Below are 17,066 nucleotides of genomic sequence, written 5' to 3'. Positions count from 1 at the left end.
TGCAGGAAAGATGTTTGAAATGCTTTCAAAACATTTAAATGTATTGAAACATTATAATGAATTCCAGATATTAATAAATCTAAATTTTACTTTACATTGTACATTACACGCTTAAAATAATTGTCAGTGCCTTTACTTAACTTTTTAATAATATGCTTAATATTAGCTAAGAAAAAAATAATAATTCACTTTGTATATTTTCTCTTTGCTTAAAAAAAGACCCTTACCAAATGAAGGGGGATGGAGTTAAAGCTGCATGCCCTTCTCCTCTCCACAGAAAGCTGAAGCTAATTGGCTTTGCAGTATGTTCCAGGAACTGACAAATACAAATTATATTTAATAACTCTGCAGTTTTGACTTTGAAAACAAATTGGCCATACATGACACTGAGAGTCTCACAGAGTATCTGGCAAGATGTTGTGTTGGCAAGCAAGAAAGAAGAAATGCTTTCCAAAATGCTCTGTAAGGAATTGCTCAGGACAGTTGATTCTTGCTACTCAACATCTGACATAACCACTTTGTGCAAGACGAGGAAGAACAAGTGGAAATAATATTCCTTCTGAGCAAGAATGTATTGGCAACACAGCTTTTCATCCCTAATCACATCCCTTTTCATCCCTAAGTTCATGTTATTGGTTAAACCCAGGAGCTGCCACCACTTCTCTGTTTCTGGGCTTATTAGCTTGGTATGGCTTGGTAGAGCATGAAGCACACTTGGTAAAACAGTGGTCTCACCACATGAAAAGACTTATCTGGCAGGTTTATTTTTTATGCTTTTTGAAATATTATTGCCTTAAACCTTCTATTTCACATAGATAGAAGAATTTATAGGCCATTTAGCAAGCATGCTAAAGAGGTGTGCCAGTCAATTCTTAATGATATATAACTTGAAATGTTGCTGTTATAGCTTAAGGCTCCTGACAGAAGGTGAAAAAGAAGGTCAGGCTCATTTCAGAAGTGTCACTTCCAATCAAAAACAGACTTTGGGCTAGATTCTGGTTTGACAAGAATGATCACAGATGGGGAACTCGAGATAAGCATGAAGCCAAGAAGTCAACTTGTTTCTCTTAGAGAAGAAAGGAAAAGAAATGAAATTGTGCCACATGTATACATAATGGGCTGTATAACAAGAAACAAATAAGGATTAATGACAACTCCCTGGCATTTTTTTTTATTGAAGTTGGACCACACACCTGATTTGTCCTAACTGCTTTTTGTCATAATCCTCATTTCTCACACAGCTCAAAGAATAAATCTGTTGGCAGCAGTGAGCATGCCAGCAGCATGAACAGCATTTTCAGCAGTGGAAGAATCAGCTTCCATTTGAAGAGTGACACAATACAAGGCAGAGAGGTTGATGTCTACCTAGGTCCTAGTCAGAGATGAAGGGGTCTGAGGCTGGAGAGCTTATTTTGGGGTGAAGGTTCATACCAGCTGATCACAGGTAGGCAGCAGAGGAAAACTAACAAAACAGCAAAGAAGTACAGGTTTGAGACAGAAGCCAAGTGAGCTTTTTTTTTCTGAGGCCTTAACAGAAATTTTGATTTCTGTGTTTCCAAAACTAAAACCAGTGCTATACCTAGATTTTATCACAAACCTTCAAAAGGTTTGGGCATTTTCTAACATTTAATTTGTGCAACAAAGCAGATGCCTCAGAAACCTCTCTCAGCTCTAGTAAAACAATTGTGGCTCTTTTAACATCTCCCACTTTTATTCTGGAATGTGGAGAACACTTGTTTCATGTGATCCTAAGGGAATTCTTTAAGTAAAGTAATTTGCAAGGTGTCATTAGACCTATGATCTGAACAAAGACACATGTCTTACTTGATTCCAAGGTGCACAGAAGTTGCCATTATAGACAACTGATAGACGATTGGCATCATTAATAAAAATAAATTCCAGTTTGTTCTTGAAAGGCCTTTGAAAGAAGACACATTTTATACTACCACTCAGTTCTGTTCTTTCCTTTAAGTAATTTACATGCGACTACTCCTGAAACATAACTTAGAAAAAATTGGGATACTTGCTCCATAAATCATAAACCAAAGAAATGAACTCGTACCCTCTTTGTAGAGAAAACCCATGAGAAAGTGACTTTGATATTAAACTTCTCCTGTTTCATGGCTTAAGAAACAAAGTCCCCTGTTCTGTGAAGGATTTTTTGCAAGTACAGAAGAGTGCATCTTCATTCACATTCTTGGTCTAAAATTATACCTCTGTTTTTCTTTTGCAGCTACAATAGTTTTGCTACTATTTTTTTTACAAAGACTTTTATCCAAAAATTAAAGACTACCTCATAAATGCACAATGAAATTCAAGTAAATACACATAAAAATGAAGAAACTAAGTTACAGTGATACTGTAACAGGAAAATTTCAAAACTGCATTCACTTAAATCTGAACAATTTTCCTCCACACTGTTTTGTACATCTTATATTCTGAGAAGAACTGAAACAGCAATTTTTTTTTGCAAAAACCCCATGGGCTGCCAATAAAGGAAAAAAACCCTACACCCTGAACACATATCTTCTGGGGACATAAAATGTAGTAACCATAGAGTGGACACTACTCCCCTGTACTGAGGTGTCACAACTGACAGAGATCTGCCTGTGCCCTGGGCTTTACCTGAAAAGATAAAACTCCCAAGTATTAAAGGAACCACAAACACAAAGAAGCAGATCTTTTCACACAATTGAACAATTGTGTCCACACTGGACAAGCACCTCTGAACATACTTTTGTACTTATTTTTGCAAAATAAATGGACAAAAAGGTTAAATTTACCCTTATCACAGTTTAAGTTATTTTATGCTATTAATATAAATGTGGTTACATGAAAAAGATTGCTTTTCTTTTCCATTTTTGAAGATAAGTTGGGAGAGCTGTTTCTGGCACAGTGATCTTGCTGCTATTGTTTTTGGTGGCACTCTAGTTAACTTGATAATATATTAACTTGATAATATACTTCAAATCATTTGGAATGTTCAACAGCAATCGAGGATTATGGGGTGAAAATAACCTGCAGAAGGCTCACAAGGCCCCCTTAAAATTCCTGAACTGAATAATATCCACATGTGAGACCTTGAATATGGCAAGATGAAGAAGGATGTCTGGATTTAAAGGAAATTAGATGAAAGAGAAAACACCATTAGAAAAATGTTTCTAATACTTGTAAGACAAAGCATTCCTATGCACAACAGAATCAGTTCTGGAAAGAGTAAATTTATGTCCTTGCCACAGAAAATCCTAGTGGTCATAAACTTGAAAATATGTGTGTAGTTTTATTGTTCTTTACACTTTAAAAATTATATAAAACCGTTCCATGAGGCCAACACTAACAGCTCTGAGGAAATCTTTACCATGCAACATACTGAAAACGAGCACTCATAGAAACAGACAAAAAATATCTAAGAGCAGGCAAAAGCATGCACATTGTAAAGATAATTGGCCAAAAGGGCTCAGCTCTTTGGCCTGGAGGAGCAAAAAAATGTTTTTAAGGGAACCATTACAGTACAGAGAGGCCCCATGGGAATAGTGAAAGAGTCAACAGTACAGAGTTAAAAGTATGACTGTGAGATCCAAAAGTCACAGAAGAAAGAGAAGAGGAAGACTTAAAAAGCCTTTAGCTAGTGAGTGTGTGTGCATGTGTTAGTAAACAGAGCAGCAGAGAGCAAGCCAAGCTGCAGTGTGACGCATTCATACCCAGACATGCTATTTTTTGCTCCTGCACTTTGAATAACTGCAAGCACAGTGTGTGAGAACTGTTAATTCAGTAACAGGGATGATGACTACTTCATGGGGTAAAATTAGTTTGCTTCAACACTTCTAATCTCACTGTAGCCTAACACAGGAATCCCAACAAAAGGCCATAATAAATTCAAGTTATCTGATGATAGGGTGTTTAACCACAAGAGTAGGTGAAATAAGTCTTACTAGTAATGAGTGCTGCATTTTTCAGTATCCAAAGCTTTAGCTTAGTAGTGTTGCTAGAACCTTTCCACATCAACACAATTTGGCTTCAGGAATTTAGGAATATTTTCAGTACTGGTTGACATAATTTATTACCCTGTGCATTTAATTGCTTACTCAAATAAATATTTTCTTTGAGCATTCTGAAACAGAAATAAACTACAATGCAAAAAACTGAGTAAGTGTAGGAAGAGGTGGAAAACTTACTACTGCCAGCACAGGCTGTCTGAAAAAGCCCATAAATCAGTAGCCATTCTTATTGCTATTTGCTGTGTGTACAGTGTCTTTCTCTGCAATACAACTGTTAGTATTCCCCAAATTATTAGTTCTTAATAGTATAAAAAAAGAGATAAACACATTTTAACAATCAACCCACCCAAAATGATAACCTGTCAAATAACTTGAGGAAGCAATCAAGGCTTAGCTTTTCAACTTTTCTTTGGTAACAACATAAAATATATCAAAATATGAATGCTTTTATAACAGTCACTCGTATTACTTGATTCAGTCCTGTACAGTTTTATTTCAATGTGTAGAGACATGGTACAGGACTAACTTTGAAGCAAGTGAGTGTATATATACAAGCCTGATGTTTGTTTGCATTAAAGCCTTTCTACACACACGTGGCACTGTGGAATTACAGTGTAAAGTATATGCAGATTACACTTTTCATTAGAAATGGCTTCCTTTCAAAGAGAATTTTATGGTATTTATGGCATTCACAGTGTACCCATGACTACAGTTTCCAGGTGCACCACATAACGTACAATTTCTCAAGCAAACATATTTTATTACTCCAGAGCCATATTCTACTTTAAGCTCCCAGCTAATTAACAAGGACAACAGTTTAGTATATTATGCATCATGCATTTAATTTCTAATACAGTGCATTAATTATTTATATTTTAAATGATGGGCACTTCAACCACTCACAACACAGCTGCAAATAAGTTTCATTACCTGATCTTGTGATTTCTTTTTCTTCTTCTTCTTCCCCCAGCACCCTGAACTCTCTGCATCTTTTCCATTGGCATCACCACAGAGTAATCCATCAAGTTCATCTGTTCCCATCTGCTGTCCCTGAGATGTTTCTGCAGCTAGCCTGTATGAGAGGTTCCTCAAAATGCACACACAGTTTTCAACGGTCTGAAAAGTATGACAAAAAGAAAAATACAGAAAACAAAACCAGAGAAAGATTAAAATCCTCCCCTTGCTCACTCTGAATATGAAGCAGAAGGTATGCCATCTATCTTTGAATGTGGATTTTCCCAGCACAATTCTTATGTACACATTTCTGAGTGCTCCCCAGTTAATAACAGGTTAAGAGATTCAGAAATTTTTATGGTAACAAAGCAGTGGTCTGAACAATACTTTACTGGGAGTTTTTTTTATTGTTGTTCTGAATTTCACACTGCAGCCCCATGTGAAACAGATGTCGAGGTAAAAAGCAATCAAGAGAACCTGAACACTCCGAATGTCAGAAAACTCCCAGCTCAGTGAATAGAAAAGGCAACAAACAGAAAGTGGTAACAGATCCTGGGTTTTGTCCTTTTAGAACCAGAAATGACCTTTTTTCTGGCAGAAATTCTATGTAAATTGCCATAAAATTTGGTCTGAGTTCCATTTCACACGTACTAGTAGCATGATCGGATGATGTTTCTCCAGCCCCAGAAGTAGGACTAGAAATCTGTCTTGCTGTTTTTACTGCTTCTAGCCAGGCTGCAAACAAGATACCTTGTGTGCAGCCTTTCCCTTTCATCCATTTATCCCCCTAATAGGTTGTGCCTTCTGTAGAAGATGCAAGCAGGAATCCATAAATGGATGAGACCCAGTGGAGGAAAATTCACTTGTAATTCAACCTAATTTCTCCAAGTCTAAAAGAAGTTCAGTTTAGATGTGAAACCTGCTCATTTAGTTGGTTCAATTTGGTTTGATTATCCCTAATAAGAAGGATATAAGCTTAATTTTCTCCCCACAAGGAAAGCATGGTTAAAAAAGCCATTCTCTATCTATTTATATTTATTTCAACTGCTTCTAATGCTCTATGGAGATAAAAAGCAATAGCCACTACATCCCAGCTCTTTTGCTCCATTAAGCCAGAATGGAATGACTGTGAGGTTTTCAGCTCTACCATACTCTGCCATATTCACCAGTGAGGCAAACAGATGGGGCTTCATTTCCTTCCATGTATGGCATGAGCTTCTGCCAGGTATGCACTCAGCACACATTTTTTGTGATGACACAACGCTCCAGAGGTGACATAGAATTCAGATTCATCTACACAAGAACACTTATGTATCTGTTTTTTAACACAGATGAAACGTCACAATTTTGCAATATATTTGTACTGATTTGAAATTTCTGCCAAATACATAAACACATGTAGAAATATGTATGCATGTGTGTGTCTGTGTCTAGAAAGTGCTCTTAGTGCAGCTTTCACAGCTTAAAGCTTTGCAAACATCATAGTGACCATAATTACTTTTAAAGTTTGCTACCTCTTTGGTTTTTTTTTTTACATGAATTTTATTCACTTCTGATATAGCATGCTGAAGTTAAAGCTTTGCATCTGTTGATTAGAATACTAAACTTTTATTTTCCTTTTAATAAACCATAGTTTTTGCATTTTAAATTCTCATTTTGTGGAAAACATAAGGTGAGGTAACAAGGTAACCTTGTTACCTTAAAGTAAAAACTGATAAGCAAACTTCCAAGGCTCCAATTCAATCAACCCCTTCTCTATTAAGGCGAACTCCTACATGCCAAGAAAGCTGGTTCTAACCACACAGCTGGACAGACTTCACTTCTCCTTGACTTTCAGGGATCCTTGAGTTCCTTACTCTGTTTTCAGTTTCATCATAAAGGGGCTAGGTACAAGTTCACTAGTTTTTCTGCTCCAGCTACTTTTAAGCTACTCTGAAGCTAATGAAGTCAAAAACACCCCTGTCTTTGGGGACTGTTTGTTTGCCCCAAACCCTGCTGCCAGGTGTTGTGCCTGCCTTGTGGGTTGGTGTCCTTCTAGCATCCCTCTACTAAACTTCTATTAATGGAACATTGATTACAGGGTAATGGGTTGTGAGATTTTTTGGGTGTTTTGAGCGTTTTTCTAAAAAAAAAACCAAACAAGCCATGCTGTTAGCCCAGCACCTCATGCTATGAACCTCTCTTAATTCCTCTCTCTGTCCCCTGAACTCACAGGCAAATTTCCCCTATTTGATTCAGATGGTAGCCAGAGACTCCTGGAGATTATTCCTCTAAAATCTATAAACCCATGGGGGTCCACAGACAACTCTGTGAAGTAGTATTTGGAAATACAAGCCGAGTGGGCTTTAAAACCTTGCTGCATAAAAGGCTGCTCTCCTGCCTTTTAATTCCTAGGGGTTTGCAAATGGACCAAGGTTGCCCTAGAGCAGGAACTGTAATTAATTTAGCACCATTTACTGAAAGCAAAAGAAACTGGCCTTTTTCTTCTTCTCTGGAATACTTTAATGCATTACAAATCTTCAATTTGTAAATGCTTGGAGTCTTTTTAATTAGGGAGTGCCTTTCACCTCTGGAGAAGCTTGTTCATAGACTAGCATTTTAAGAGAAGTAAAGTTGACATAATGAGGCATCTTAACACAGTTGTTATTGAAAGCATTCATTGATCCTCTTCAAAGAAGAAATAATGTTGGTTTTACTGCAAAACTGCTATTAATTGCCCAATTCTTTTTTGCTTGTTTGCTTTCTAAGCCTACCTCACTCTCATTAGCTCTCATACTGGGTACTAAAAATCAATTTTAAGGTAAAACTGGCAGAGCAATGTAAGGAACTTTACAGGGAATATGACATATTTTCTTAAACCAGTATCATACTTTCTACTTCAATATTTCAATAGAGAGGATGACATGCTTACCTGTCCACACTACACTGGTACAAATACAATACTTAGCACATGAAAATAAACAGCTCAGCAGAAAAAAAAAAAAGGAAGAGATGGGCTAAATTATGCTTTGCTAAGACATTCCTCACAATGCATTGAAAAAGGAATATCAAGAAAAACTGGTCTGTTTTCATGTACCCTGAATACCTGTATTTGCTGCTGAAAAGACAAAGAGGACAAACCTTACTATCAATTTCACTGCTCCCCAGAGCAGACTGGATCACGTACAGCAATGCATCTGTCAGGCCATCACACTCCCTCATTCTTCTGCGGGCCTCCTCTCCAGCAGAGCTGACATTCCTGCAAGGCAACAGCAAGGGTCACTATCCACACAGCTCCCTGCCCCACTGGAACCTTCTCACAGTTCACACACAGATAGAACACACGTTTTCCTTCTTCCTCTCATCAGGTCAGAGCTGTGAATAATGGAGACAGCTGCAAATGAGCTCAGGAAATGTAACGCAGAGGGGAACAAATGGAAGACATCAGGTCCTCCACAGGATGGGGCTGAGTGGCCAAGCAGCATGCGCCCACCTGCATGGGGAGACTCATGGCCCACTAAATTTGGAGAAGGGCTGATAATTTTCTTCCTTCCCTTCCCTTCCCTTCCCTTCCCTTCCCTTCCCTTCCCTTCCCTTCCCTTCCCTTCCCTTCCCTTCCCTTCCTCCTTTCTTTTTAAAATATGCATATGTACATATAAATCAGGATTTTAAAAGTCTAGAGGTTTTGACAAATACATCTCCTAGGAACTGAAGAGCCCAGTAGTTAGGGTTCTTAACCTGAGAGACAAATATTATCAGAGCATAATATAAAACACCTGCTGTTGCTTGCTTCTCATTTTACATGAGTGTTTCTTTTTCATTTTGAGAGAACTTTAATGCCTCAATCTTCTCTTTACATAGTTTATTTTGCATTGCAAAACTTAAGGCCTCTGATTATTATAAGAACATTGTAATTCTTGTGTTCCTTAGATGGGGCCACATGGCCTTCTGAATATATTTATACAAATCCAATTAAAACAAAATTCACTGCATAACATATTGTGTCATAAAGTTCAAAGTACTGATACACAAAGAAACAAATATGTGTGAATGAGCATTTACAAACAGAATCTATACTTGCTAACATCAACTCTCCCAGAGAAAAACTGTATGCAAATATGCATAGCAGGTTTGATTTGGAAATGGGTGAATTAGCAATCTCAAGAATGGGGTAAAACTTTACAGAGTGCCTTTCAGTAGGGGAAGATAACCCTTTGCTGATGTGGCTCATGTGCAGCTCTTCCCTCCCCACTACTAAAGTTTACACAAAGAACATTAAAAGCACACACACCACACCTATGTAGTTAATGCTAATGTGTGGAAATGGAAGGGAGGACACTGGCCCTTGAATTTGGGAAGAAGGCAAGGCACTTTCTATCTTTTATGCCATATTCAATGACCTTTGCACTAAAGGTGGAAAAAGCAGAGGAATCCTGGGAAGGAGGAAAGAATTTCAGATAGAAGAAGATGAGAAGACTTAGGGCTAGGTTTCCTTTCAATCTTTTTCTGCTCTATCTACTTCATCTTGCTCTGCCTCCTTATTATCTAAAAAAAAACCTGAAAAAAGCATTTTCATTTCCCCAAAGCAACAGAGTCCTATAACTGGACAATCCCCCAGTTCCAATGCAGGTTCCTAACTGACTCTGCCCCCTAAACATATATGATTTGCCATCTATACTTGCATCCCCACACAGTCCTAATTAGTGCTGCTCTCCCACACACAAACTGGCCCAATTAATTCAATACTATTCCCTTCACCTCAGCAGACAGCTTGACAGAAAACATATAGCCCCGGAGCACTGGAATGAATTCTTGTATCTCTCTAGCAAACAAATTCACCCTCCTTGAAACGCCTCATTTTTGGCCACATTACACATCAGAAGCCTGCCCTTCATAACAGCTTGCAAGTTTTGTGTTGTCTGGTTCCTCTGGTCCCTAAACTCTAATGCCTCCTTCCTTTATCTCTCTGCTGCTATAAGATCAGCAGGTGAGTGGTTTTCCTCCAATTCATGGGGAAACTTTCTTCTAGGAAGTAGGGTCTGGATAACATCAATTGAAAAACTCTCTCCCTTAGAAGTGATGGAAACTTCTGACTTACCTTTGTGTGGCAGAAATAAGAAGGTAAAAATATAGAGTATGGTCTTCCCCAAACAAGTATCTGTGCCCTATATTTGCAGGGCTGGGGACTCCACCGGAAGTAGAGTAGACCACACTCTTTTAAAGGCAAGAGCTCTACTGATATTCTGAAAGGACAACACATGGAGGAAAAGCAGAATCATGGACTGGAAAAGCTCATTGTGGGGTTTAGAGTGAGGACAAGAAGGATTATTTGCCTTCTTTCTGAAACTTCATTCTCTTACCCTCTAGGCAGATAAAGACAGCAGTAGGTAGATAAATAGAGATGGAGAGAGGGCACTGAGGCACTGGTGCAGGTTACCCAAAGAAGTTCTGGATGTCCCATTCCCTGCTAGTGTTCAAGGCCAGACTGGATCGGGCTTTGAGCAATCTGGTCTAGTGGAAGGTGTTACTGCCCATGGTAAGGTGTTAAAATTCAATAGTCTTTAAGATGCATTCCAACCTTAACTGTTTTATGATCCTATGACTGCATGATGAAGACAGTTGTATCCAGCCCTAGAAGAGCAACTGCAGAATAGGAGGATGCTGGGGAAGAGTTCTCAGCTAGGCTTTGCACCTTTCTTTGCACCACTAGGAAAAAAAAAAAGCTGAAATATTCCTGAATCCTTTTAAACAGATGTACTAGAATAATGTGTAACTAGAATAATAAGGCTTCTTTAAATACTGAGTGCAAGCTTTCAAAATAAACTGATTTAGACACCACCAGAAACAGAGATATAGTCTTCCTGATCTTCTAATTGAGGTGATTTTTCCTTCTCTCTATCACAGTGAACCGCATGTCTCACACCTTGACTGTGCAGAGCCTGCAAAGACTGTCAGCCTCTCAGCTCCGCTCCAAGTTCACCAGAAACTCCTCCTCACCAAGACAGCAATGTAGACAACCTTATAGTCCCTGAGCTGTGAGCTATCTGCCTCATTCATTTCCAGCAAACAAAGAATATGAGGCCTCTGCACAAAGCAATACAGACACACCAGGGGCACATCTTGCACAGACAATGCATTTCCTGGCTCTGTATGGAGGAGATGTCGAGTCGGGTTCTTCTGTTTATCATCCTTCCCCATTATGCTCCAGTTGCTCCTTTAATCAAGAGATGGATATTCTGAATTCCCATGACTGCCTTTTTTTTTCTTACAAAAGTCACTGTTTACTTTCTGCACTGACTCATAGCTACTACAGCTCCCACTGAGATATGGTGCATTTATTTACATAGGAAACAGCTAAAAAACAACACAAATCCCAACCTTGCCTCAGCATTTTGGCAGAAATAATCAGTGGATTATTTCAAAAGACATACACCCCAATATCTAGTTAGTCTCATGTCACCTCTACTGAATAATCACTCTTAACTGAGACAATTCACAGAGGGTCTCTAATACCACCATGTTCAGGCTATGCAGTTCTGCAAAGGAGAAACACAGATTTAATGAGCGGTCAAAGAAAACACGCTGTCATTTAACTTGGACATGCTGTAACTGTCAGTGTGACAGGGAATAAGACATGATTTGTCATTTGTGAATTTACAGGCCACCGTGCAGATGTTAAATTGGAACATTAGTAGTATCTCCTGTTGGTAAGATGTCCCACTAAGTCAGTGAATATTTTTCCAGCGTCATTTTTCAAACAGGTGAAACCATGTTTTCTGGATGTCTTACAGGATGTGGAGATACAATACACAAGTTTTCAGGGAAAAAATACTTCTCCATTATAAATGCAGCCACCCTGTATATTTTGATTCTTAGTGTAAACTCTACTCATGGTGTATGTGAGCCATAGGCTGTCATTTTGAATCTAACAGGACAAGGAGTCCTTCAGCCTGCCATAAAACAGTAAAATGAATTTCAACTAGAATCCAGTCATGCAGGAATACCTAGAATACAGAGGGCTGAAGAATAACTCTCAGTTTAGTCAGAAGGTTCCAGGTAGACCTCTAAAACCCAGCTAATGTAAATAGCTTTTTCTGATGAGAAGAAGACTAAGGACAGATGGAGCAAGAGCTCAGACCCATGGTTCATCAAACTGATTTTCTGAACAAATGGCAGATTGACTTTGCTAATTACCTAGAAATGGGAAGAGAATGAAAATAATCCAGCTTCAGTTTCATGGGAAAATGTGCCAACTATCATATCATCACCTGAAAGCTATCAGCAGGCATGATCCTCCATACCTAGGGCATGTCAATCCAAAGTTCTCGGGATATGAAGGGTGTGGTATAAAGGAGTGCACTGTGCAGAACACACCTGGCTCCTGTTAACCGTGGCCCTAGCATTAGTTATCCAATGCCATCGTCAGGCTTTGAGGTAGGGGAAGATGGGTGGTGCCAAGCAATTTCTTTCTGCTTTAGGGTCATTTTGCATACATTCATACAAACTGTGGAAAGTTCAGAGCAATGTCTTTATGATTCTAGGATAACTAAAATAATCTGCCTTATACAGAGGCAAGACATAGATTTCTACAGAAAGATCATTCAAAAGGCAAGCCAGTGTGCTGAGACATGAACTCTGGATATGGGAATATTTAGCAAGCTGTTGAAACTACTCCCAAGGCAGTTTTATCCATCTCAAAGACAGAATTAAAGCATCTGCACCTGCCTTCCCTAAGCATGCTCAGGTCTTGCCAAGTAGTAGGACCTTCCCTGTAGCAGCTACCAGTCTTCAGATTGCAGATCTCATTGAAGTCATGCCAGATAATGGTTGAAAACAAATAATCTGCATTTAGCAATGGTGAAATTGAGACAGGCATCCTCAAAGCCCCATGACAAAAAGAGAAAGTATGTTTAATATCTAGCATATGTAATATTTTGTCATGGACTGAATAAGAGAGGACAGACATGGGAAGGATAATATCCTAAATTAGTTGGAAAGCACAAGTTATCTTCATCACCATGAAACTTCAGGGGCTTTCCATATATATAATTATTCCAAGAAGTTTTGTGTAAAAGGGACTAATCATAAAAGCCTCAATCTTTTTCATCTTTCTACAGGTTATAAGAGCCACCAAAAAAAGATTTTTCACAGCAAGGGGGAAAGGTTTACAAAAATCAAGAACTATACCAACCCCATTAATATTATAGCAACTGCGATTATGTTTGCCTGAGGATACCTAGGAAGGGAAAAGCCCTCAGAATACTGAGTAACTGAGTTACAACTGGCACACAAAATAATTTTCTTTAAATCACAAACCCAAACAAACAAAACCCCACCCTGAAACTGGCCTTCTCTAGATGTGCTCTTTTATATGCTGCCTGTTTCTATTTCTGTCTGAGTGAGCATTTCTCCTCCAGGGACCAAGCCTTGTCTCAGGGGGAAGCTGGCATCCCCAGTCCCATCAGAGGGTGCTGTGGTGATGATCCTCTGAGCTGGCCTGCCATGTAACACATGATGCCCTAAGAGCTACTTCTGTATTTCTGTGCTTTTTCTGTACACTCCCAGCTGCTTCTGGCAGCATTCAGGCTCTTTGCTGCAAGTGTTTAATACAGTGACACAGACAGCAAAATGAAGCAATTAACACCATGTACGTATCCATCAAGTGTGCCCAGTGTTGTCAGCAGACCCTGTGCAACCATACAGTTTGGGGGGCTTTTTATAGTGAGGTAGACCTCGAGTCACATTGGCTTATCTGTGAGCACTCAGGGCAGCCTTTGGACATGGAATAGATAGGTTAGCTGTAGTAGTTCTGGTTACTACTGCAACCTTTAGACAAATTTTGATTTTTTATCATTTGTACAGTAAGAATTTTTAAAATCATTCCTTACTGCTGGAAACTAAAGTACCTGATAAGACTAGCTATTTCTCAGACAAAATAGAAATTTAAACAAAGCAGTGAGACAAAACCTTAGAAAACACAAGACGATTCATTCTTCATTGTTAGAGTTTCTAAGTGCTAGGTTTTCAGTGACTATAAAATCAGCTTATAGTTTGGAGGTAAAAATAAATTAAAATAGATTTTTCAGTCACTGCCACAGATTTCCCTTTAACTTTTCCTGACTTGAATGACAGTTCAGTGCTGTATCACCAAAATCAGCAATATTTCTTCTTTGTAAGTATTCTTAGCACCACTTATAGCTTTCTCTATAAGCTGGCTTCCAGAATTTAGCAATACTGTATGTGGATTAAGTTTAACCTAAGTTTTGGGCAAAACCTGTCTTGTATTAATTAGAATAGCTCAACTTTGTTAAAGAAGATCATTCTGTATCAAAAAGGAACTTGGCCTAAATCAGATCTTTCTCTCTTTCACTTTAAAAGAATACTTTGCAATTAGACAAACATCTGACAGTCTAATACAGTCTTGGTTATTAACCTTTCTATCAAATGCTATGACAGTGTTATTTAGCTTTGGTTATTCAGTGGTACCTGTTGTTTTCAAAGCATCAGAGCAATTAGCCTACCAAGTCAAGCACTCAACAGGTGCCTTTTACTGCTGTGCTTCTGCATGTCCAATCCTGAGGCTAAATGCACTGTTTTGAAGGACTGCTCTGAGGGATTTGTGAAGCAGTTGACTCCTAACATCATTTTTTGCTATTTTGATAGTTTTGAAAGATACACAATGGGACAGAACATGAACTGCAATAAACATCTTAAAAGAAACTGTCTCTGTAAAACAAACCCAAAACCACCCCAAATTTTCTAGCAGGAACAATTTTGGTAAGATTTCATGTTATAATCAACCCTGGCTTCATCTGAAAGGAAAAAAAAAATTCTATTTACCCCTCTCCTTTTTTGCTGTCTTTTCATTTGATGTGCAATTCTATTTAACTACAATACACAGAATTAGACATAGCGTATTGCGGGAATCTTTAAAATTATGGCATAAAAAAATCCTAACTGCATCAAATTTCTGTTTTGATATTTAATTTCTCTGACATGTAGTATTTGGTTTTATAAAAATCACTGCACTCATTAATGCTCATTAATGTTTATACAGCTTTTAATACACTACCTCTTCATTCAGAAAGAGCTGAAATATTGAGTCACTTACTGCCCTGGGGAAGACCTGCTGTGGTACAGACTCTGAAGAGCAAAATGGGAATAGTTCAAATATGTCAGTGTCAAGATCCTTTTCTCCATTTACAATTGTCATGGTGCTAAATGGAACTGTAGATGTGTTGAAGACTGCAAGAATGTAAATACAACAGCATCAGCTTTTGATGATCCAGCATTAAATACCAGCATTAGCTCAGGTACTTCTGTCCTACAGAACCACTGTCCAGAGGACTCTGCAGCTCTTCCTCTGTCCATGGACTGAAGAGCAACAGGACAAATTTGTGGAGAAGGATGGCACTGAGGCTGCCAAGTGCAGGTATCACTCCCTCCACCAGCAATCCGTGAAACACCCACGTGCCCGGTGGGAGCATGCCCTGAGGAACTACTACTGGTCTCATTCCACATTTCTTCCCTGGCTACCTGTTCTGATCACTGTGAAAACTCAAAATTACTGTGTCAGATGCTTCAGCATTGAAAAGCAGTCCATTTTCATTTTTCTGTTCAGCTTGTTATCTTATTCAGAACAAAACTGATCAGACATAAATGGTTTTAAATTAACCTCCTTCTACCTATTGTTTATCAGGTTATTTTCTTCAAATTCTTATATATTGGTCTGTTTTGATGCTCTTTCTCTACATTAACCATTCAAGCAACCTCTAAAGTATTATAATTCAGATTATTTGTACATAATTTCTATGTCTACTTTTCTCCTCCACTAAAAGATGAAGCCTCTGTTTGTCCAGTTTAGGACTGTGGGAAAGCCTTTGACTTGCATGAGACTGCCCTAGCAAAAATACTTCTGCAAGAATAAAAATGTCCCCTCTTTTATTTTTTGTAGGCTTTAGTCTGAGGAAAAACTTGGAATTACAACTGCATTCTTAAGAACAATTGAAAAGAAGCAGACAAAATGCTTTAAAGCTTGCACTAAGAATCAAAGAAATATACTATCAGTAAAAGGCAATAATTTACTGTGTCTAAAATATTATCCTGAGTGTACCAGCACACCTTACACTGCTGAGACCTCTTTATAAAATTGTTTGAATGTTATTTCTCTAATACAATTTTAAAGAAAAGTCACTCTCCTTCAGTGAAAATTGTAACATACACAACAGCTAAGGAAAGGATTTTCATTCGTACCTGAAACTTGGAAAAGGAATTTAGCCAACTTCTCACAGTGTGTGAAATTTCTTGCCATCCTTTGATGTATTTGACCTTTTTTTTTATCTTAAGAACAACTAGTACTAACAAATGAAAAAAAAAGTCTAAGTTTTGACAGCTCTTTCCCCATGACTTAATCCCAGTGTAGCTCTTGTGCTTTTCAAGAATACATGCAAGCCCCTTTTCTATGCAGTGAGAAATATTTCAATGCCTGAGTTGGTCATGACTAAAGGGGAACTTCAGAATCCAACATGGGGCCAAAATACATTCCTGGCCTGCTGCCAGATTTTACCTGGAACTGGTCACTACTAGTGGGCACATTCTACCTACAGAAGACCTATTTGACTATAGTAATAGAAAAGGACCAAACCATCACATATAAGCATGATGCCTTTTCTAGCAGAACGGTTTTCCTATTTAATAAAACTTCTAAACAACAACAACTAAAAAATCTATGAAAAAGTTTCACAAGTATAATTTCTGTAATCAGAAAAAAACCCCCAAAATCTAAGGGCAAAACCTATGAAAAACAGACTTTGGGTTATACTGGTCTTAAAGGACTAATTTGTGCATCCTTTCTCCCCTTTCTCAAGTAATGATGAACTCAGTACCAGAGATTTGGTACCCTCTGGAGCCATCCTCTGCTCCATTCTAATAAGGCACTTAGAACTGGGTCTCCAGCACACTCAGAAGTCTTTGTGCAAAGAATGCCATTGCACTATCTCACAGAAGCAAAAAAGGAAGTGATTTGAAGCCCAATATCTCTGTATTAAAACTTTCTCAGTCATTTGAGTGTCTTGCAATCCAGTGAGTCCTGCGGTCCCTAAATTCCCTTAACTGAAAACTAAGGAAGAAAAAAGT

The 17,066-nt window shown here is 38.3% G+C and overlaps 1 protein-coding gene across 5 annotated transcripts in view; it reads right to left on the bottom strand.

Moving 5' to 3' along the window:
* Window positions 1-17,066, bottom strand: part of CTNND2 (catenin delta 2) — a 635,183-nt gene that overhangs the window by 88,490 nt on the left and 529,627 nt on the right. For all 5 annotated transcript variants that reach the window (XM_058042059.1, XM_058042075.1, XM_058042094.1 and 2 more), the window contains 2 exons: window positions 8,073-8,190; window positions 4,929-5,114 (listed from right to left, as the gene is read on the bottom strand). In XM_058042059.1, the coding sequence (XP_057898042.1) occupies window positions 4,929-5,114; window positions 8,073-8,190 (304 nt within the window). The remainder of the gene's footprint in view (window positions 1-4,928; window positions 5,115-8,072; window positions 8,191-17,066) is intronic.

Source organism: Melospiza georgiana, chromosome 1 (assembly GCF_028018845.1).
Source record: "Melospiza georgiana isolate bMelGeo1 chromosome 1, bMelGeo1.pri, whole genome shotgun sequence".
Lineage (NCBI taxonomy): Eukaryota > Metazoa > Chordata > Aves > Passeriformes > Passerellidae > Melospiza > Melospiza georgiana.
The sequence above is the reverse complement of the archived record's forward strand: the minus strand, read 5'-3'. Positions and strand labels throughout refer to the sequence as shown.